This window comes from Triplophysa rosa, linkage group LG14 (assembly GCF_024868665.1).
Source record: "Triplophysa rosa linkage group LG14, Trosa_1v2, whole genome shotgun sequence".
Classification (NCBI taxonomy): domain Eukaryota; kingdom Metazoa; phylum Chordata; class Actinopteri; order Cypriniformes; family Nemacheilidae; genus Triplophysa; species Triplophysa rosa.
In genome coordinates, this window is record NC_079903.1 from 18348340 (window position 1) to 18372050 (window position 23711).

General features: G+C 36.4%; 5 protein-coding genes across 6 annotated transcripts in view; 2 read left to right on the forward strand and 3 right to left on the reverse strand.

Annotated features, from left to right (window-relative positions):
* The window catches only part of LOC130565329 (claudin-4-like), a 50308-nt gene that overhangs the window by 11890 nt on the left and 14707 nt on the right, over positions 1-23711 (reverse strand). The window contains exons 1-2 of one of the 2 annotated variants that reach the window (XM_057351976.1): positions 14435-14794; positions 11389-11509 (exon numbers count right to left, since the gene is read on the reverse strand). The gene's annotated coding sequence lies outside the window, so the exon portion shown is untranslated. Of the gene's footprint in view, positions 1-11388; positions 11510-14434; positions 14795-23711 lie in introns of those variants that run through there. The other variant, XM_057351977.1, reaches the window with a different exon arrangement.
* On the reverse strand, positions 872-4394 carry LOC130565330 (claudin-4-like). The gene has a single exon (XM_057351979.1). The coding sequence runs from the start codon at positions 4103-4105 to the stop codon at positions 3473-3475; it is 633 nt and encodes a 210-aa protein (XP_057207962.1). The 5' UTR covers positions 4106-4394; the 3' UTR covers positions 872-3472.
* Positions 9488-10615, reverse strand: LOC130565332 (claudin-4-like). The gene has a single exon (XM_057351981.1). It carries the CDS (start codon positions 10530-10532, stop codon positions 9912-9914), a length of 621 nt encoding a protein of 206 aa, XP_057207964.1. The 5' UTR covers positions 10533-10615; the 3' UTR covers positions 9488-9911.
* Positions 10654-19028, forward strand: LOC130565327 (claudin-9). The gene is made up of 2 exons (XM_057351974.1): positions 10654-10727; positions 18273-19028. Exon 2 carries the CDS (start codon positions 18352-18354, stop codon positions 19003-19005), a length of 654 nt encoding a protein of 217 aa, XP_057207957.1. The 5' UTR covers positions 10654-10727; positions 18273-18351; the 3' UTR covers positions 19006-19028.
* LOC130565325 (claudin-4-like) lies at positions 20674-21678 on the forward strand. Its single transcript, XM_057351973.1, has one exon. The coding sequence runs from the start codon at positions 20780-20782 to the stop codon at positions 21434-21436; it is 657 nt and encodes a 218-aa protein (XP_057207956.1). The 5' UTR covers positions 20674-20779; the 3' UTR covers positions 21437-21678.

Genomic DNA, 23711 nt, shown 5'->3' on the forward strand with positions numbered 1-23711 from the left:
CATATAAATTCTTTGTTCAATCTTGCAACTGTTCCAAAAAATGTCCTTCATAACAGCCTCTTAAATAACATAATGGCATTAGTCTGCCTGTAAGCATTTAATACAGTGTCAAGTTTGTAATTCTGTTGGTTTACACATGATGGTTCATCAAAGAGAGATTTAGAAGATGCACCTCTCAGAAACGTACATTATAGATGTTTAGTTATTATTTTGAGCATAAGGATTACTAGATGAGGGCTGTAGAACTTATTTATAAAAATAAAAACAAACATTTATTTTCCTTTGCCTGTATTTGTGTTCAAATCCAGCCCATTCATATTTCAGGTACTCTTTAAATATCTCATATTTAAAGGCTGTTGTAAATCAAAGATCATACAATCCTTATCACTAGTGTCAACATAATTCATTATAGGCTTAATATAAAAAATACGCATTGTGCATGAATAATTTCCAAATAACGTTTAATTATATTATAATTTTGTATCAATATGTCTTATGCAATATATGAGTAATTATGATAATAAATGCGAACTATATTATTATTATTATTTTTTTTATACTAGGACGTCCATATAACTATATAAAAATAATAAAGAGTAAAAAATGTATTATTGGAATAAGTCATAAGAATCAGAAAACATTGAGTTTGACTCACTTTCTCACATCAACTGCTTCAGTCCCTTCTCACTCACTTCAGAATCAGAATCAGAATCAGAATCAGAAGAGCTTTATTGCCAAGTGTGCTTGCACACACAAGGAATTTTCTTTGGTGTTGGAAGCTTCTAGTACAGACATTCAATACAATGACAATACAATATAATCCGATTTACAGTCTAAAAGATTCTAAATTGTGCATATATAAAATAAAGACTATTTTACAGAAAATGGGGGATAATAACATATAAGAGACATTGTACAGGGTAGTATATAGTAGAATAAACATATTAACAGATTGTATGTACACTTGTGCAAATGGATAATTTATTAAATAGAGGTAGTGTTATATACATGTATACATAAGATGTAGATATAATAAGGCACTATAGTGCACACTATAGGAGTAGTGGAAGTGGAATATTGCTCTTAAGGAGCACTTGCACGCTCTTCCTCACTCCCTTCATATTTACATTTACATTTATGCATTTGGCAGACGTTTTTATGGGCTTATCGGAAGATACATGATTTATCATCACAGTTTTACTAATGCGCAACCCAGTGTCCATGTCTGTGCGATAAATTAGACATGTCTACAATGTTTGTGTGGTGTACATGCAGTTCCTGTCTTACTGTGATAAAATATTTGCTGTGCGTGCAGGTGTTCAAGTGCTCAAACTCATACATGAGGCCCATAGCCCATATTATATCCGAAAAATACATGAGACCTAGTATTAACTAAATGTATCAATCTATATTAGAAAATCCACGATACTGGGGATTCCAGTAGCTCAATAGACAGAGCACTGCATTAAGAAAGATCATGGGTTTTGATGCCAAGGTACTCGTATATCAAAGAAAGGTGTACCTTGAATGAACTGTAAATTACTTATCCAAAATGTCTGCCACATGCCAAAGCAAATTGGTTTGTAAGGGAACATGGAAGAAGTTCATGCATTATGTACAGTATGTGAACACACATTTTGATTGATAGTAACAGTGAAATGTCATTTCGTGATATTCATTACTGTGACATTTTTAAAAGTGCCTGATAAGTAGGTTATGGCCAGAAATAAAAATGAATATACAGGCAGAAAATTATATCTGTAGTGATTAGTTATTGTTCCTAATATTGTCCCCTAGGCGGCAGTATTACCAAATATACAAGGTCAAGATAACCAAGTATGAAGGGGCAGAATCAAAAGAGAAAATAAACCAGTACTTTACTACATACCACTACACCAGAGTGTTTATTTAATGAACACCACAATATCCATATGTTTAACTAAATGGAAGAGAAATTTGGAAGATATTTCAAGAAAGAAATATTTAGATGTTTTAGGATTACACATAATGCCAAAAGTCTTGTTTATTCCATAACCTGCATTTGCATCTTCACAGAAAACATGTACCGCACCGCACCGCACCGCACCGCACCACACCACACCACACCACACCACACCACACCAACTAAAGACAGGAACTCACCACATGAAACGAATGACAATGAACCAGCACAGGACAGAAAACACAAGGGCATTATAAGGGATCAAATTCAAGGGATGACAGGTGTGGGGCATGAAATCATAATGAGCACTAACGAGGAAACAAGAGGGCAGGAACAATGAGACCAGAGAGTATGGAAGGCCATCAGTGCCAAAATGCCTCTCTCCACATGAAACAAGAGGTTCTGTCAGGATTCTGCCACTAGATCAAGACAAGATGAGGCAGAACCATGACAATAGATCCACTGTGGCCCAAGAGTTTTTACAGTTGGATGAATTAACAATGTATCCATTAACTGATACCTATGCACCACAGTCTGCAAGCCATGTCAGAATTGTTTCATTGATCACAGTGCTTTTTGACAAAAATACATACTGTACATATACGTACATTAAAATAACAGAATAATACAAAATGCATTTTCTCTTTTATTTTATATAAATTTTACAATAAATTATAGACAGTTTCATCTTAACAACATAAACGTTACTGCGCATGCGCACTTTTGTGAACTTCCGGTGCAGGTCACAAACAATAGAGTGCCTGTAGATTATTTCTGATAACAATCAAAAGAAACCGAGAAGAACCGTTACTTGCCTAAACTTGTCTCTCCAATATTTTGAATTTAGACTGCGATACCAAAATCAACCACTAGGTTGCATAAACTGCTTACAAATTTTTTTCTTCAAGACTGGTAATAACTTCTTCAAGTCAGTTACATAAAAAGGTAGATTGGTCTTGTTCAAATATGAAAAATAAGACTGATTAGTCCTTACTAATTGCTAGTCTGTGAGGATAGCTGTTAAGACACAGTCTTAACTTAGCGGCTATGTGTACGCAACTGGCCCCAGATCTCAATTTACCATACGGTTTCTTTAAATGCAACCTAACTACAGGACCCATTCGACAAATCGTTTATTTAATACAACAATTATACAATAAATAAAATAAATAAACAAAAATAGCTACATTATTAGACACTAGCCAAACACAAACCGGAAGTTAACAGGGGGTCAGGTGCGCGTCCAACGAAACGGTCTATATTGAAGTACAAAAATCAGTTTAGAATATAATTAATAATATATAAAGGCAGTAAAACACGTAACACTTGTTTAAAATGTTTTACTAATACTAATCACTATAGGTATAGTGCGTTAAATAATACAGTAACACATCCAACATCATTTATTTTTACAATTCTTTAAGACTGAAAAGACAAATTGAAAATGTTAAACTATTGTATAGAAAAAGGAATTGTATAAATGAACTGCATACATAAATACAGGAGGGCTTGTTCTCGCATTTGTGCCTCTTAGACAAATTCTCTCGGTGTAGAGCTGGACCTCACTGCAGAGAATTTAGGTGTGTAGATGCGTTCTTGCTTCGGTGGGCAGTTCCAACAAAGAATTCCTCCTGCCAGTAAGAGCAAGCCAGCAGATGCCCAGCCGACATACAGTGCTACTCCCATCTCCCTCCGCTGGGAATCCACCATCAAGGGATTATAGAAGTCTCGGATGATCGTGTTTGCTGACCATGACACCGGGATTAGACATAAAAGTCCGGACACGATGAAGAGAATGCCCGCAACGATGCACGCCTTTGCTTTGGAGCCTGGTTCCTCAATACAGTTGGTGCACTTTCCTCCAGCCACGGAAATGACGATTCCAAAGAGTCCGGTCAAAATGGAGACGATAATCATGGCCCGACCGGCCTGAAGGTCAGAACTGAGTGCCAGCATGGAGTCGTAGACTTTGCACTGCATTTGTCCGGTGCTCTGTACCACACAGTTCATCCACATACCCTCCCAAATGATCTGCGCTGTGACTATGTTGGCACCAATGAAAGCGGACACCTTCCACTGGGGCAAAGCACACACGGCAATGGCCCCCAGCCAACCCAGAATGGCTGTGACTACACCCATAATCTGAAGCCCTTGGGAAGCCATTTTTCAATTAAAGACGACACCTTTGCAATGACCGATTTCCAGAGCTGTTTGGTATTTATAAGAAAAGTCGGAAAAGGCGGAGTTGGGCTTTCCTGAACTAATGTTTATATGAAGAGCCCTTATGGTCTGCGTACACTATAAACACAAGACCAATGACCTTCAGAGTTACTGACAAAACAAAACAACACTTAAAGGTCATTCAGCCTTTCTTTTATCTTTTAGTTTGCCTTGTCAACGTTTTGCAAGGAAAAATAAGCAAAGGGGGCTTTGCTCCATTAACATGGCTGCATGCACTGCATGGAAATAAAGAAAAAGCGGAGAGAAATCTTTTTGCAGATCTCTGTATTCTTCTTCATTACACAATGATAACAACGAATAATTAGGCTACATGTTTTCAAGAAATTACAACATTTCAAGAAACCAGTCATTTTATGGCTGCTAGTAAAATAAAGAGCATATTTCATCTAAAAAACGAATATTCCCTGGTTTCCCAGCCAAGTCCAAACAAAGTTGGTAAATTTTTTTGAGCATTAAAAATTTCAGCCTCCACCCGAACTGCAGCATCCTTCACAACTTTAACAACAGCTCAAAACATACCTGTTCTGCATTTATTTGACTAACCAATAACTGTCTATGTCTTGTGAAACAAACAAACAAAAAATGTGTTGTTCATTCTCTCCCTTGCTTACTCCAACTCTGATCCTCCTAGTAGCATGGCCTTGTAAACTAACGCTACTGTTTAGCGTGTTGACAAAATGTGTATTTGCTCTCCTACTTGTAAATCGCTTTGGATAAAAGCATCTGCCAAATGAATAAATGTAAATGTAAACTGTACTGCATATAATAGCACATAATCGGTCTCTGACAAAGATCTGTCTCAGAAGAAGACATGTATCTCCAGATTATTCCAACTCGGAACACAATAAAAGTTAAAGGGGTCAATTGACACGGCTAAAACGAATATTATTGTTTGTTTTAGATGTAATGCAATGTGTATAAACGATTTAAGGTTCAAAAACGCTGTATTTTCCACATACCGTGCATGCTTGTATCTCCTCTTTGCCCCACCTCTCTGAAAAGAGCTGATTTTTTACAAAGCTCATCGCTCTGAAAAGCGAGGTGTGCTATGATTGGCCAGTTAACCAGTGCGTAGTGATTGGTCGAATACTGCAAGCGTGTGATGGAAAAGTAACGCCTCTTACCATATTTGGAACATCAAGTTCCAAAGCAATTGTACTGACAGGTACGCCCACCTTACTTGTATGGAGGACTAAACCTGCAAAAATTATAAATAAATAAATGTATAAATAAATAAATATATAAACGAATAAATGTAATAATATGAAAATAAATAAAGGAATGAATGGTTTGATAAAACAAAATAATTCGTTTTAGCTATTATTGATCTTAGCTTTAACTTTTCTTTTCATTTTTTAAATTGATTTATTATTTTTTGTGTCCATTTTTAATTATTTTTAATTATTATTATTTTTTATTTTTAGATTATTTTATTTATCCTTTCCTTTTATTTTTACATTTATTTATTTATACGTTTATTTATTTTTATATTTATTTATTATCGCATGTATTTATTTCCACTTTTATTTATTTATTCTTGTATTTATTCTTACTTTTCTGTGTCTTGTATGATAATTAGATGGGTTGGTCTTGCCTACTATTGGTTCAGCGTAGATTGAAGCGTTTGATCGATTACTCTTGACTTGTTTTGGACTAACGTCACGTCACTCACTGATCGTTTGCTTCGTGTATAACGTTAAGTAACTATGGCGGGCGCACAATTAGCTAGAGAGTTACAGCATTTAGCCAATGAAGTCGATAACCATGCATCAAATGACTGTGTGTCATTCAGATTAGATGCACTTATTGATGATTTATTACAGATTGACGGCGAGATAAATGACAAAGTTCTCCCTCGGTTGTTAGCCTCTTTGCAGCACATTCAAAGTCTGTGCGAGTCAGAGGGCTGCTATGGTGGCGTTACAGTTCAACTGGTGAAAATCATAAAGCACAAAATGTAATAAGGTTTAACTACACAGATGAGCTTGTAAACCGAAGTCGCAAGCTAACGCTTTGTCAAAGTGATAGTTATAAGCAGCCTTTCGGTTAGAAAAAGCGTAAAGATTTAATGTAACATGATGTAACATAATGTAAATGAATTGAGACATAGTGAACTTAAGTCACAAGTTAACACGGTAGTAATGAGCATCGTTCTTTCACTACAGGGGCCATCAAATGGAAACCATTCCTTCTAAAAAGACGTGGTTACTAAACGGTACTCGTAAACTACATTCCATAAGAGATAAATAACACAGAGGTCACAAGTTAAAACGGGCATATTCCCTTGATTCATCCAGCTGCATATTGTTGTGTGACATCTTGATATTATTGCAAAGATCCGCAGCAGCTAGCATTGCGAAATAGCTTAGTGTGATTGTTACCGTAGTGACACGCTGCCTCCTTTATTGTATGGGTACGAATCCCGTGTCAAATCGCTTTATTTATTTTTTCACCTCGCTTCAGCCGTTACGGGCGATCATACCAATAATTTGCAATCTTAACAAGAATGTCAAAATCATGTAACAAGAAAGTCTGTGTTTATTAGACATCTTAATATCAAGTCGTCTTGTGCTTTCAGAATCGACGAATCTGCTGAGGTCGTTCATGCACCTCTTTGGCAGAGGACCTGTAACCGGAACTTGGTCACCACCTTAGCACCCCCTGACTCGCACAGATTTTGAAGAACTTTGTCATTTATCTCCCGTCAATCTGTAATAAATCCTCAATAAGTGCATCTAATCTGAATGACACATAGTCATTTGATGCATGGTTATCGACTTCATTGGCTAAATGCTGTAACTCTCTAGCTAATTGTGCGCCCGCCATAGTTACTTAACGTTATACACGAAGCAAACGATCAGTGAGTGACGTGACGTTAGTCCAAAACAAGTCAAGAGTAATCGATCAAACGCTTCAATCTACGCTGAACCAATAGTAGGCAAGACCAACCCATCTAATTATCATACAAGACACAGAAAAGTAAGAATAAATTCAAGAATAAATAAATAAAAGTGGAAATAAATACATGCGATAATAAATAAATATAAAAATAAATAAACGTATAAATAAATAAATGTAAAAATAAAAGGAAATGATAAATAAAATAATCTAAAAATAAAAATAATAATAATTAAAAATAATTAAAAATGGACACAAAAAATAATAAATCAATTTAAAAAATGAAAAGAAAAGTTAAAGCTAAGATCAATAATAGCTAAAACGAATTATTTTGTTTTATCAAACCATTCATTCCTGTATTTATTTTCATATTATTACATTTATTCGTTTATATATTTATTTATTTATACATTATTTATTTATAATTTTTGCAGGTTTAGTCCTCCATACAGTACTTGCGTATACATTTGGGCGGTCTTAGTCAAATCATACCACGAACTGACGTAGATTTGTGGGGGTGTGGTTACACGAGGCGTTTCAGGCAGGTCTGGGTGAGCATTCGCTTTTAGATAGAATGCATCTTTTGTTCTTACACTTTAATTTTTGCAATTTTACGAGTCTAATACATGCATGGGCAATTTATAACACACCAAAGACACAGAAAAACACATATTCACGCCATATCACCCCTTTAAAATGTCATTCATTTTCCAAAAAAAAAAGACCTTAATGGAAGACTATAAAGCGACCTTATGCTATGGTATATGCTTCTATTCATTTTTTTAGTCTAATCTTTTAAAAGGAACAACGGGTATAGAGCGATGTATGGCTTAATACGTTGTAATATCCTTACACTACTATAGCATTTGTCGTTAGAAAGGCATTAAATATTTTTTTCCTTAAAAAAATCTAAATGCAATGCTCATTTTAACCTAAGGAGGCCGCCATTTTCTTTATCGATGACGTCTTCTGTTTGCCAGCACAGGCAGCCAAACTGAACACAGACACACTAATCGGCTTTTCTGTAGCTATAAGGTGATTGTAAGTTAAATATATATAAAAAAAACAATGCTAAATAATAAAAAATAAAATAAAGACGCTATCTGGTCTATTTTCCATACATTTTAATATCGTTGGTCAGAAACAATACAAACATACATATTAATAACCAAAAATCATTGCGAATTTAATATAGCCTACTATATATTTTTTAGATATTATAAAATGCATTTTATCCAGATTTTGACTGTTTGTTGTTGATACTCTCTCTTTCTCGTCTGACGGAGGCTGACATTCACGTCTATAATACAGAATAAATAAGCAAACCGCCAGCATCTTGCAACTGTGTTTATCAGTATATTCTCATAATGTATAAAGTATACGATAATAGTGGATGGTAATGTCTTAAATAATCTTAACTGTCTTAAAGACGGATGTTTAATGCTGTGAATTAACGAATGTGTTTACCTTGAACAGACGCTACGGACCGCGTTCTTCTTTTATGTCAGTCAAGGCTGGCTTGTGTCAAGAGGACATACCGCCACCTACTGTCCCTATGTATTTATATATCTGCTCTTATGTTTGACGTCTCCTATTTTACAGATATATTTAGATCTATGGAAAACGTGTCAGGTTTAGGTTCAAGTATTTTGACTCCAAAAAATGGCGGCCTCCGAGTTAAAATATATTTTCAAAGTTTATGAATACTGTGACAGTTACGCATTCATTTCACATGTATCAAGTCAATGCCATTGTTGATATATTAAGCCACATATTTCGTTTCGGTTTTAAAGTAAGAAACAACGTTCAAACATAACCAATAGGCAAATTGGTTTAATCATTAGTAAATATAATGTCATATATGTTATTAAAAGACATATTTATAATACATTTTTGTGTAATATTAAACTGCCCCTCTCAAAATGATTTGCAGTATCCGGGTTACAGGGTGTTATTAGTTTTGAGCGGTTGTTAACAACCCTTGCAATGTCGCGACTGGCCAATCAGAATCAAGCATTCAAATGAGCCGTGTAATAAGCAATTATGTATTTTGGTTTCACAGAAAGAAGAAAATAACATGTGGTCCCACCCAACTGTTGATGCAGCCAGATGTACTTTATCTTCAGCCCTTATGATTTAACACTAAACAGATTTTTATCTTCAAAAACTGAAATGAATCATTCATTTTTCTCTTTAGAAAAAGTGTAGGGAAAATCCATATACAGTGAATGTTATATTCCAGATCAGGATACGGTTTTATTCATAAGATGAGGTCTATGAAAGGAACTTTGTACTCCAATGCTATATTGTGACTCATTGTGAGATACAAAATTATCTTGCAATTTTAGTTTTAATATCTAATGTATTTGATTTAAACAATTATTTTATGCAACAGACAAAAAACAGTTTTTGTTAAAAAAAGTTTATTACTTGAAATACTTACAGTTGAAATGTGTTAACACAGACATTGGCTTAAACATCTTTTGATGACATTTTTTATAAAAATGCATTACAGTATCGGCAACGAATTTGTAGCGCCTCCTAAAGTGGAAGTGCTTAGTGTTTGTAAATCCAGATGATTAAGATGTATTTGCATTCCAGATCCATTGTTTAAGGTATTTCTCCGTTCGGATTTGTGACCGAATACATACAAACTATTTCACCACTCCTATCACACACCGGCAGCTGACTGCTGATTCAACTGACACAACGTTCACATGCATGGCCAATTATAACAAAACAGTTCAAAAACAAAAGTTGACCAATGCACGTTAGTATGTTGCATATGCTGTTTAAATGTCACTCTTTGCATGAGTTTTCTTTGGTTCCTTCACACATAGCCCTTGGTTCCACCTGGTCGAGCTGTGTACTTCACACCATATTGGTCCTTAGGTGGACAGTTGGCACAGAGCAACGCGCCGCCAATAATCAGCAGAGCAGAAGCGCCCCACCCAATGAAGAGCGAAGCCCCTAGTTCTTTCTTCTGAGAGCTTGCCGTCAGAGGGCTGTAGAAGTCCCTTATGGCTGTGTTGGCAGTCCAGCACACGGGAATCAAGCACAGAACCCCGGCGATGATGAAGACCACTCCCGAAATCATGCCCACCTTGGATTTGGCATTCTCGTCCTCTATGCAGTTGGTGCACTTCCCTCCCGCGGCCGCCAGCAGGATTCCGACAACGCCCAGCAGGATAGAGACGATGCACATGGCACGGGCCGCTTGCATATCTGAGCTGAGGGCCAGCATGGAGTCGTAGACTTTACACTGCATCTGTCCAGTGCTCTGTACCACACAGGTCATCCAGATTCCCTCCCAGGTGGTCTGCGCGGTGACTATATTCTGTCCGATGAATGCCGTGACGAGCCACATTGGGAGAGCGCACACCACGATCACCCCGATCCAACCGATGATACCCAGGGCTATGCCCAGCATCTGTAACCCCGCTGATACCATGATACCAATACGATTCTTGGCTTGCTGAGAAAAAGAGCGCTCGAATGTTCTTCGGTCTGTTAGGCTGCTTGAACGCACGTGGGAATAAAGCAGGTCCTTTTATGCATCTGAGACAAGGAGGGGCAGCGTGGAGTCACGTTAAGGTACACCTTCATCGCCTCAGGCTGTGTTGTCATCATTAAGCAAATCCCAGTGGTGAGTCTTAAACTGATGTTGCTATTAAGGGTGTGTTTTTTTTCCCCAAACAGGACGTTTCGGCAGTCAGTTTTTGTGAAACACGGCATTTGCATGACTCAAAAAACGATACCTTTGTTATAAAGTCTATTTCCTAGTTACAAAACTAAGGAGGCAAGAGTAGAAAATACTAAGGTTGTCCGGGATCACGTGAAGTGTTTTAAAAGATCATCTCGATGCTCAGCACAAATTATATTATGTAATATGAACGCATTGATTTACTGTAACACACCCAAAATAAAACTGCATGTGGATTCACCGTCTTTTGTTTTTTCACTAATTGAAGTTAACATCTACGCTTATAGGAGTGGAAACCGTAATTATGTGCCGATGACCGCCTGATGTGTGATTAGATCCTCTTCAATGGGCTTACACACTCAAATTTTCTCAGCCAGGCACACGATAGTTTATTTAAAAACTCTGGCAGTAGTCTTAGCTCCACTCTTTTCCGATTTCGAAATACATGTTACTCAAAAACTTGCCAAACCACACTTGATAGACCCACAGTATTGCTTCTATCACAACAGCTCTTACACGCAACACTGATACGCCAGTTAAAAACACATGCTTTCCCTTTTGAGCATATCTAAATAAATCTAAGAAACATGCATTAGATGCTGACCTTGTTTCGATGTCCAGAGCAAAGGAACGGTATAAATTCCCGAAGCGGTGCAGCACTGTTTAAAAGTACTATAACGTTCACTGTCCAAGGGTTTGTAGGGAACAGACATTAGAGGAGAGACCTGGAAAAAAAAGAGTAACAGAATAAGGGATACTGGTTATAAATGAAAGAACGCTCTGTTTTGTGGCCAAAACTTCGGTTCGGACAATAATGGCTCTATTTTACACAGAAGCTCATTAAAATCTTCTTGGCGAGGTGAAAGAGGATAGGGCTGCACACGCACATACGCAGGTAAGGAATGTCCACAATTAAGGAATTGAGGAAAGATGGTTTGCCAAAGATTACCAATATCTGAATTCCACAAAAGCATATGTGACCCTGGACAACAAAACCAGTCTTACGGGTCAATTTTTACATAATCTGAAAGCTGAATAAATAAGATTTATATTGATGTATGAGTTGTTAGAATAGGACAATATCTGGCTGAGATACAACCGTTTAAAACTCAGGAATCTGAGAGTGCAAAAAAATCGAAATATTGAGAAAATTGCCTTTGAAGTTGTTAATCAGGGGCGCTGTGGCAGACCATCCACTCATAAAAATAAAGTTTTTATATATTTAAGATAGGAAATTTACAAAATATCTTCATGGAACATGATCTTTACTTAATATCCTAATGATTTTTGGCATAAAAGAAAAATCGTTAATTTTGACCCATACAATGTTGTTTTGTCTTTTACTAAAAATGTTCCCGTGCTACTTAAGACTGGTTTTGTGATCCAGGGTCACATATGTGTAGTTTTACTGCTGTGGTTTTAAACACTGAAATACAAACTTGGATAAGAAATAAACACCTAAAGACAATCATTCACGCGTAAGGGAAATTTGCAATGAAATATCTATGGGGAAATGACCCATTGGTAACTTATATGAGTTGACATAATTAAGATCAAATTCTCAAGGGACTGCTGTCAAAACAATTCAACGTAAAAACGTTTGGAGAACTGGCTGGTTTAGTTGTAGGGAAAATGAGTGTGGGAAATATTACAGAGAAGGAAAAATGTACTTAACAAGATTGAACATGTCAGATCTGTAAAGTGACAGAAGATCAATTAGTTTTGATTGCCAGAGGAACATTTTCAGTGTTATTTCTCTCAAAAACAAACAAAATCATTGTTATAAAACAAAGCAATAATGTAATGAGATGGACTACGTAAGCCATTTTAATTTATTCATTTACAATACTCTAAGCTGATGAAATATGTTTCACATATATGTTTCATATAGCAGCAGAGATATTATAGTTTTGCTTAGTTTTACTAATATTTTAAATGAGCTATAATTTTTAGTGTTTATGTTCATTTTAGTTATGTAACACTCTACGCCGCACGTTCCCCACTGGACTTCAATTCCCACAATTCCCTGCACGCACACCTGACATCGTTGATTTCACCCCATTTCACTCATTATCTTAACACTATTTAGTTCCCCTTCTGCCTCTGTTTATTGTCGGTTGTTAATGTCGTTTGTTGAGTTCTTGATGTATCCTAGTTGTGTTTAATGAAGATTAAAACCTTGTTTTCACCCATTTGTGTGTACATCGTTGTCTGCAAACCTCGATCTGAAGGATTGGTGACAAGTTACATTTTTAGCTATTTTGTTTTATGCTTTTGTCATTTCATTATGTATTTGTATTGTATTGTATGTATTTTTTTATTTTGTATTTAGTTCTATTTTAGTTTTTGTTTATTATTAGGCCTATAATTTTAGTGCTTTAAACTTTATTTCCGAGGCAACATTTCAATTTTTCATTTTGTTTTTCTAATAATTCTTTATTTCAATGAACAAAGTTTTAATTTTGGTAAACTAAAATGACCTTATAGCAGGGTGTCATTTGTTGCAACATACTTTGTTTACTAATAATACAATAATAAAAAGTCACATCTTAAAGAGGGGAAGTTAGTGCTCATGACATCAGAGAGTTTCTCCCCAGGGCTCTCGGGTTGGGTAGGCTGAGTTTCTATGGATGACTGAAGTCTGTGATAGAGATCTCATGACTCATCAGTGCTTTCCAATGATCAAGCAAGACCACGTGACACCGAGAGCACTTTAAGCTTGAATCAACAAGGTAATTAAAGAACACTGTTTCTAAGCACATAATGCACACTGGTAATCGAGAAAAAACAATGGTCATACATTATTGTAGAGGTTGTCTTTGAATAGGAAGGCTTCGAGTTCCCTTCCTAACACTTACACTAAATATCATATTACAATATTCCTGGGCTGACATCATATTGGGGATCCAACACAGGGATTTTTTTATTTGCTAACAAATTTGTTTGCTGTAAATATATGGTTACAGCCTTGCAAAGGTCCAGTGGTTATTTATCATTCCTAACTCTCCTCACATTACAGCACCATGTTACGTGTGCATCTATCCACCACAGATAGTTTGCATATTTTATATTAGAATAGATACTATTACAGTCATAATGTCTAGTATTCTAATTATTCTGATATTTAATCGGTTATTATATTATCTATTTTAAAAGTTATTTGTCTTTCAAAATATATTTTGCTCCATTCCTTGTTGCATTTGAAATATAAAATAATGAAATTCTGATATATCAAGTTAAAAGCAAACTATTTCTTCATTCCAAAGATAAACCTTTAACAATAAGATTTAAAAAAAGTTAAATATATTAGATAATGTGATTGTCTAGTATTAGTTTAGTATTATTTCACAGTAGCCTAAGTCATGGGGACACATGACCCGCAGCACTCAAAACAAACTCCTGAGAAGTACATAGAAGGAAGGCAGTTGTAAACAAGTTTTATATTAGCAAACAGTATACGGTTGCTGTATTGTCACTATGATGTCTTTTAATATGTGTAAACTCTAGGGAAGAAAACCCTGGAAATGTTCATTTCAGAAAAATTAAAATAGCACTTACATTTTATAAAACAATTTTGTACATGACATTATATACATTGATAAAAGCGTTTCATAACATATATAGTGCAAACAAAACAAACTGTCAAACACCTCTGCATCTGTTTTCTCTCCCAGGCTGGAGTTGGAAGTCAGCAGGCAAATACTCGTCAGTACCTGATTAATGTTTTCCCTTTGATCATGAGAAACCACAGTGAAACAGGTTCACACTCCCACGCTGATGGGTGTAAATGGAACAGTGGTTTAACAAGCAAGAACATGCTTTACTTTTTTTTTTTTTAAATATGCTGTGCTGATGTTTGCTTGATTTACGTCATTTTTGTTGTGTAATCATTACATATATTATTGTTCTCTACTTATTTCACTGTTTGGCTTGCCGAATTGATTTTCAACAATTCACTGAAATAGACTGGTCAAAAATATCTGTTTAACAGTACATTATGATGTCTTAATTTATCAGTTGTCTTCACAGAGTACCAATACTATTTTGCCGAAATTATTTATAATCTATTGTATATATAAATATATATTTTATTATATAAATATACAAATTCATATGTTAACATTTTTTATTGTTTTGGCACACATGACTTCATCAGAATAAACAGCAGATCTTATCTAGTAGCTCCCCTTGTCAGTGAAATGCAAGAACTTGAGTATTTGTTCTCACAACACAAACTCATACACCATGAGCATGTAGGCATACACTACCTACCAAAATGAGTAAAATGTCATCTTGATATCATGCAAGAGATATAGTCTTTTAGTGCATCCAAAACCGGTATTTTATTTTGGTGCAGAATTTACAACTTTGAATCTTTGAATCCTTTAGAGCAGACTTGTGGGCCATTCAGAAATTCAATTGCAAATTCCTATTAAATTGCAATTGAATGTGGAGAAGAAGAATAAATTAAACTTCCAAGAAATTCATGTAATGAAGCAAGTATAATTTGGAGCTAAAAAGGAAACAATGTAAAAAAAATGACCTGTAACCCTTTTCATTTATTTTAGTAAGTTTTATTTCTTGTCAAAAAAATAGGCACTGGAATTTTTAATTTCACTGGGACTTTAACAGTAAGCGGTAAAGAGAGGCACAAAACGTTTGTTCCAATCCTTTAATTTCACTCCTTGCTTTCTGGATGAATGATTTCCCCCCAATCACATCTGAGGAGTAGAGTCTTTTTTTCAAGCAATAAAGCAATACCTGAAAACCAATTTTAGGGTTAAAAATTAACAGGCATTTAATTATTTCTGTGTCACAGCTGTTATTTCCTTTCCAGGGGGACCCTTGCGTTTCTTAGCCCACATACACAGTCGGTAATGATAAAAACCTGTTGGCTGAGATGTTTGAATTGGGGGTCCTGGTCACGTGCAAATAGATTTTATAATGTTTAAATGCCTGTTGTTTCAATACGACAGTACTGTTCTAAGACTGCTCCCCCATATTTTGTTATTGTAACGTCACTTATTTCCATTTTTTGTATAGCAGAGGGTGGTATTTGAAGAGAAATACAGTTATCGTTGCATGTGAAAGTTCATCTGTCATTTCATCATTCTTACTATGAGCCACTGTAAACCACCCCAGCTCTACTTTAACTGTTTTTACTGTCTATATCTATAATTCATCGTCCGCTTACCTCCTCAGGATGAATTGCTTTTTGTCCTCCTTAATTGCGAGTTGCTTCAAAGAGACTGATGAATGAATAAATGTAAATGTAAAACACTTTCAATCATAAAGGAAATAGTTCTGCATCTGTCAGTTAGCCGCTACTTGACATGGATATAGATCAATTGGCCAAGTAAAGTTTGAAAAGGTTGCTCTCCTTAAGCATTTATCTTTTTTTTAAGCATCTTTTTTATGACTTTTTGTATTACAGCTCCGACAAAAAGTTAAGAAATCTATTTAATTTAGCGTTTAAACAGCTTTTCTACATGTATTGTGACCTTTCCATTCCAGTGTCAGTTGAAAAGCAGAAACCTGGAGTGACAGAAAGTCACCCAACAGCAACGTGAAAGACCTAAAAACCATGAAAGCTGTTATTAAAATTCAGTTGTTGCCTTTTCTTAACTCTTCTTAAATACATGTAAAAACATGAGTATTGTGTTGTTTGAACATGAATATGAGCGTGTTTTCTTTGCAGTATCGTGTCTTTTTTGTATTTTTGACCAGTTTGCCTGTTTTCATTTTATTCAAATAAATGCAAATTAAAACAATACATTTTTTTGTCAGGTTTTATAGAAACCTGAAAAGGATTTTAGTCAAATAAGTATGACTATATACATTTATTAAGTATTTATAACATGCAAGTTATTTTATTAGAGTAACAACAGTACAACAAACTCAAAACTTACTAGTTTTGCTTACTTAAAATTGGGTTTACAGTGTGCCATGTTGCTTCACATTGCTTATATTTCCTATATCCTGGTGCTTCACGTTGATTGGGAATGTAAAGATTGTAAGTTTTTGTTTAAACAACTCGATCATCTCATTGCTCTTATTACTTTTATGGTTACGTGAAATCTGGCATTTATTCCATACATTTTCAACAAATAATTTAAAAACTGTTAAAGGGATACTCCAACCAAAAATGAAAATTCTGTCATGCATTACTCACTCTCTAGTTGTTCCAAACAAAGAAAGATATTTGGAAGAATGTTAGCAACTGACAGTTCTGGGGCATCATTGGTACCCTATAGTAGAAAAAGTAAAAACGGTAGTCAAAGGGTTTTGCTTTCCTAAATTCCTCAAGATATCTTCTTTTGTGTTAAACAGAACAAAAAAAATACAATTCTTTTTCCTACTATGGTAGTCAATGATGCCCCACAAATATCAGCTGCTAACATTCTTCCAAATATCTTTCTTTGTGTTCAACAGAACAAAGAAATTTATACCGGTTTGGAACAATTGGAGTGTGAGTAATTCATGACACAATTTTCATTTTTGGGTGAACTATCCCGGCTTTAAGTTAACACAAAGTTACAAAAGGTTTTCTGAAATGTCTTTAAACAGATTCAGTAAGATCTATTTTATCTTATAATCCTGATCGGTGGAATGTAAAAACATAAAAAACCCTTACTGACAGACGAAAGATAAATCTGAGAATGGATTATGCGTTCTACTCTTAAAGACAAAGAGAAGAATTGTCCTATCGCAATGAATAGTGAATCAGCACATTTCTCCGGGAACTAAGAGAAGTAGACACATGAGACACCAACTTTCATTTTAATGTGTGCTTTAATATGATGCCAAGTTAGGCAGGTGTTGAAAAGGTGACCAAGTTGAAACCTGAACCTTATTAAACACATTAAATGTTTGTTCTTTATAATGTATTGACAAAAACTATAATAAACGAAACACCTTTTTAATGTGAATGAAATGTTTACAACAAATTGCTTTCTACTTAGGACTGTTGTGTTCACATCAAAAGTTGATTTATCTCAAGAGTAACCTGCTTTTTAACCGGCAACATTATGGACAACATAAAAATTCACATATTAGAGTGAAAGTTCACCCAAAAATGAAACTTCTGTCATCATTTACTCACCCTCAGATTGTTCTAAATCTGCATACATTTCTTTGTTCTGCTAAACACAAAGGAAGATATTTGGAAGAATGTCAGATCTCATCTTTCCAAATATCTTTGTGCTTATCAGAAAAAATAAATTTATGCAGATTTGGAACAATACGATGACAGAATTTTCATTTTTGTGTGAACTATCCCTTAAAGCATTTCACTGGGTCATCTGGTGCCCTCCCAGTGCAAGAAAAGTGTTACCAAAGCCCTACTTTTTCTAGTACCACACTAAACATGATGCCATCTAAGACTCCACCTTCCATCGCCTTAGCAGTATAAAGAAGGTAGAAACTTTATCTGTCTCCTCTGCTCTCTCTCTCTCTCCCTGTCTACCTTTCACCATCTCTTAATTTAAGCACGTCTTCAAGTCCGGGGGCAACTTCAACATCCTAGCTAATCTTCAGGGCTGAAGCTGCAGACGAAAGCGAAGCGGCAATGGCTTCAGCCGGCCTGGAGATCCTGGGGATGATCCTGACTGTAGCCGGTTGGCTGGGCGTCATGGTCGCCTGCTGTCTGCCCATGTGGAGAGTTGCAGCGTACGTAGGCCAGAACATTGTGGTCACTCAGATCGTGTGGGAAGGTTTGTGGATGAGCTGCGTGGTGCAGAGCACGGGACAGATGCACTGCCGGGTCTACGACTCCATGTTGGGGCTTTCGGACGACCTGCAGGCCGCTCGTGCGCTCTGCGTTGTAAGTGCACTGCTTGGTGTGGTGGGCATGGCGCTGGCAGTGGCCGGGGCAAAATGCACCAACTGCACCTCAGATACCTCAAGCAAGCCACGCATCATCATGGCAGCCGGCGGGACGTTCATAACGTGTGGGCTTATGCTGTTAGTGGCCGTGTGTTGGACAGCCAATGGCATCATCCTGGATTTTCACAACCCGCTCCTGGAGGAGACGCAGAAGAGGGAGTTTGGCAACTCGCTGTACTTCGGATGGGGCGCTTCTTGTTTGCTGATCCTAGGGGGAGCCATTTTGTCGTGTTCCTGTTCTTCAAAAGCACAAAACCAAGCTGTGCAGACAAGAGCGGACTACTCAGGGGTAAAATCTATTTCTGTGAAGGCATATGACAGAAAAGACTATGTTTGAGGGGTTGGAATCTCTGCACATTGTGAACCTCGAGAGAGCCGAGTGAGGAGGACCAAAAGTCACGGCTGATTAAAGTGGCTTTTGAATTGACTCGATTCGATCACTGTTATCTTTTTTGTTTTAATGTTGAAGTATTCGACATATTCAAGTATGTTAGCGACCATGTCATGTAAATAGATTTCCCGTGTAATGTTCGTCAAAACATGAATAGATGAAAAATCAGTCGTTCGTTAACTCGAGATAAGCTAATGAATTAAAGGAGCCCATTATTATTCACCCAAGACATATGAAAAAAATCATATTGTGATTTGTATATTATCAAGAGTGAATGGTTTTGTATGGTCATTCTGCTTTAAAAGCGTTCACTTCGCTTTTTTATGAATCTGTGAAAGACACTACTGACCTGTGGAAACGAAGAAATGTAGAAAACCGGTGAACTGTAAACATTAGCAAAGTGCACTTTATCGTCATTTGAAACGAATCCTACTTTTAAAAGTCCACCACGCATATAAATGACATTCTTTGTCTGCACAGATGTGAAAGGACACAATGCGCTTGTTGTTCTGGTAAGCCCCTTTGCTCGGGAGAGCGTAACTGAGACTGAGATAAAATCACCTGCCTTATTGCTGAAATGCTGCCTCTATAATTACAAAAGCATTCTGTGATACTGAGATTCATCCTAGAGACTCTAAACACCAGCCTAACATTACGAACACAATGTTGAACTTACTGAAACATCTTCATTCAGACGTGTTTGGTGCATTTACCTTTGTTTTAAGCACAATGTACACTCTTAAAAATAAAGGTGCTTCACGATGCCATAGAAGAACCTTTTGGTTCCATAAAGAACCTTTAACGTCCGAAGAACCTTTCTGTTTCAAAAACGGTTCTCTGTGGCGAAAAAGGTTCTTCAGATTATAAAACAATAAGAAAGAGTGACTAAATGGTTCTTTGTGGAACCAAAAATGGTTCTTCTATGGCATCGCTGTGAAGAACCTTTCAAGCACCTTTATTCTTAAGAGTGTACCTTTAAAATGGTTTCTTTGTAAACACAAAGAACAAATTACTGTAATACTTGAAATTTTGCATTGAAAGAGAGGGTCATACTACTTTTCTCTGCATGCTCCAAAATGAATAAAAACGGCAAAGGTGAAAGGAAGGTCTCTGGGGCTTCACGTTCCTCAGCATGATTGATGTGTACGTCGGAGGGATTTGTGTGTGCTTCAGTTGAGTTTAGAGCGAGTCGAACATTGTGTGGCCTTGAGAAAGCCTGGACTGATAGCAGCTAATGACGAAACTGCAAGGCATCACTGATTCTGAGTTTGTGGCGACTCATTGGAGAATTCCTCATTAGACGGGCTCCCATTCAAGTGAACACAGGTCCATAAGCTTTCTGTGTATCGTTTTTTTAGTTCTACAGTATGTACATGCATGCATCTGCATTTAGATACTTCCATTGGAAATGTTGTTTAACATGTTTACTCGTGGTGGTCTCGTGAGTTATCCTTTAACCCGATCCCGCCAGTCACTGGTTAACAATCCACCATTTGGTCTCTCAGTGGGAAATACTGTGTGAAGAGAGCTAAATCATTAATCTGAGCCGCACTCATGCCAAGGTTAGACGCAGTCAAAATCCAGCAAGGCTTAGCCAATCCGGCCGGACTTTTTTCCAACGTGACTCCACCTTCCTCTTTGTAGTCCGTTATAAAGCATTGAACAATTTTCCGGCGAGCCTTTTCTTGGTGTATGAAATCATTCTTGTCGCTCGCTCAGAATGCCAACCGTAGGGTTAGAGATACTAGGAGTCACCCTAGCCATATTTGGTTGGATTGTGGCAACCGTGGCCTGCGCTTTACCCATGTGGAAGGTCACCGCTTTCATTGGGGTGAATATTGTGACGGCGCAGACCATATGGGAAGGAATCTGGATGAACTGTGTGGTGCAGAGCACCGGACAGATGCAGTGTAAAGTTCATGACTCCATGCTGGCCCTCAGCTCGGACTTGCAGGCGGCTCGGGCTCTGTGTGTGATCTCTATCGTGATGGGAGTCCTTGGAGTTCTGCTCTCCGTCGCGGGCGCCAAGTGCACTAGGTGTGTGGACAAGGAGCGCGTCAAAGCTAGAGTTATGGTCACTGCTGGTGTCACCTTCATTTGTGCTGCCGTCTTGATTTTGATCCCTGTGTGTTGGTCAGCTCACAGTATCATCAGGGACTTTTACAACCCCATCATCATCGAGCCACAGAAAAGGGAGATAGGTGCATCGCTGTACCTGGGATGGGCATCCACTGCCCTTCTGCTTATTGGAGGGGGCATTCTGTGTTGCAGCTGCCCCCCGCAAGAGGACAACAGGTACGGTCCACCCAGCAGAATGGTTTACTCTGCTACACGATCTGCAGCACCCAGTGGTTTTGACAAAAGAGACTATGTGTGAACATGTTGACTTTGATTTTAGTCACGCGTGTCTTTAACTGAGGCCGGAGCGTGATGACGCAGGGAAACGTGTTCCTGTACGTTTCAGCTGTGTTGCCGTTCCAATGTTTTTGTATTTTATTGTCACATGGACTCTTTTGTTTGATGAGGTTTCTAAGTTTTGTTACAAACAGTTTTGAATTCCCATAGTGTAATTATTTTTTATTATTTTTATTAAAAGCAATCTTATTATTAAGCATATTCATAACCATTTGTATGCAGTATTGTTAATAATCATTTTGTTGCCAATTAAAACATGACGAACAACATATTATCAGTTTCTATGTTTAAATAAATGTTTTATTACATACGTCTACATTATATCATGTAAGGTTTCATTTTACATTTTTAAGGAAATATTTTTTATTTTTAGAGGTAAAGACGTTTGCTTTAATCACTTATTTAAGTTAGCTCTCACATTATTTAGCCTTGTTTTATGATTTTTTAAAATAGAATATTTTCTAAATCTAATATCCTAATATAAAACAATGGGTAACACTTTACATTAAGGTACCCTTTATAAATAATTTATAAATGTGTTTAATAATGATTAATATGTCATTTACAAATGCATTATGAAGCAGTTATAACTGCATGAATAAAAAGAGGGATTCTAACGAAATACCTGCCAAATAGAGAGCGATTTTTAACTTTTTTTTCATGTATTTATTCATTACTTATTTGACTTATTTGAAAGCAGATTAATTATTATCTTGATGTTGTTTGCAATATAGGCTGTCAGACTGGACACTGTAGGGTGTTATGTTGTTTTCCTTATACCTGCTCACTGTATGGCATGTATTTTGTTGCATTTCATGCAGTTATAACTTCTTTATAATGTATTTGTAAATTACTTATTAATCCTTAATGAACACATTTATAAATGCTTCATAAAGGGTACCTTAATGTAAAGTGTTACCAAACAATGTAATGTAACATGAGTGTAATGCAGAGATTTTTTCGATGTTTTTATTATTTATTAAAAACATTTTGAAAATGTTTTGATGTTTACAGGTCAGTATCACTGTGCCATCTTCACTGAGTCTTCTATGAAAAAAAGACGGCCATGTGAAGAACTCATCATGGTCTCAATCATGAGGTGATGAGTTATAGCTTCTTTCACTTTAGGTCTAGTTATTCATCTGCCCTCAAAGGACTGCTCGCTCTCTGCACAAGAATTTTGTCTTTGCCAGGGCTCTAATCCAACTGTCCAAACCTGCCCCAGACAATAGACCTGTTTCACGGATGAATATGAAGACCAGACCAGCACTGGCTAATGGAATGTGGAGGAAAAACATCAAGCTCTTTGAAACCATCCCTGCTCCTAAGATCAAGGAAAACAAATCATTCCTAAAGGGATAGTTCACCCAAAAATTATAATTCTGTCATCATTTACTCACCTTCGAGTCGTTCTAAATCTGTATAAATGTCTTTGTTCTGATAGAGAAAGGGTAACCTGAGAAAGGTATTTGGAAGAATACTTATAACAAACATAAATTGGACCCCATTGACTCCCACATGAGGAAAAAACTCTATTTTTTGTTCTGTTGAACACAAAATAAAATATTTTGAAGAATGAAGGACAGCAAACAGGGTTTTAACCCTTTTTAACCCTAACCCAGTCATTTTTCCTACTATGGGAGTCAATGGGGTCAAAGAACTGTTTGGTTACAAGCATTCGTCCAAACATCTTTCTCTGTGTTCAACCAAACAAAGACATTTCTACAGGTTTGGAACAACTAGAGAGTGAGTAAATGATGACAGAATATTTTTTTTGGGTGAGCTATTACATGCCAGATGTGGCTATAGTTTTTTTTAGATTATTAAAATCTTAAGCACAAAACAAATGTCTTAAGAAAAGAAAGTCATAGTAAAGATAATAAGACAACACAATAACAAATGAATATTATTGTTTGAAAAAATATTCTATTGCTAGAATAGTGAACGACACTGTGCAGGCTTCTAAGTAGCCTGTAATAGCCCAGACAGTATTCGGTAAAAATATGAGTTCCTTTTATTTAATTTGTAAAATAATGTTTTTTTAAGGGGAAGGCTTGGACTGAATAACGAAAAAAACTGAATACTAAGGTGACTTCACTGAGGATGCTAAAATATCATTTATTGTGGATTTTATGTCATAATTTAGTTACATGTGTGTACAAGTTTACTATTATTCTGAAATGTGGAAAAGAATAGCCAGTGCAATGCATAGTGAAGAGGTTCAGTTGTTGTTGTGT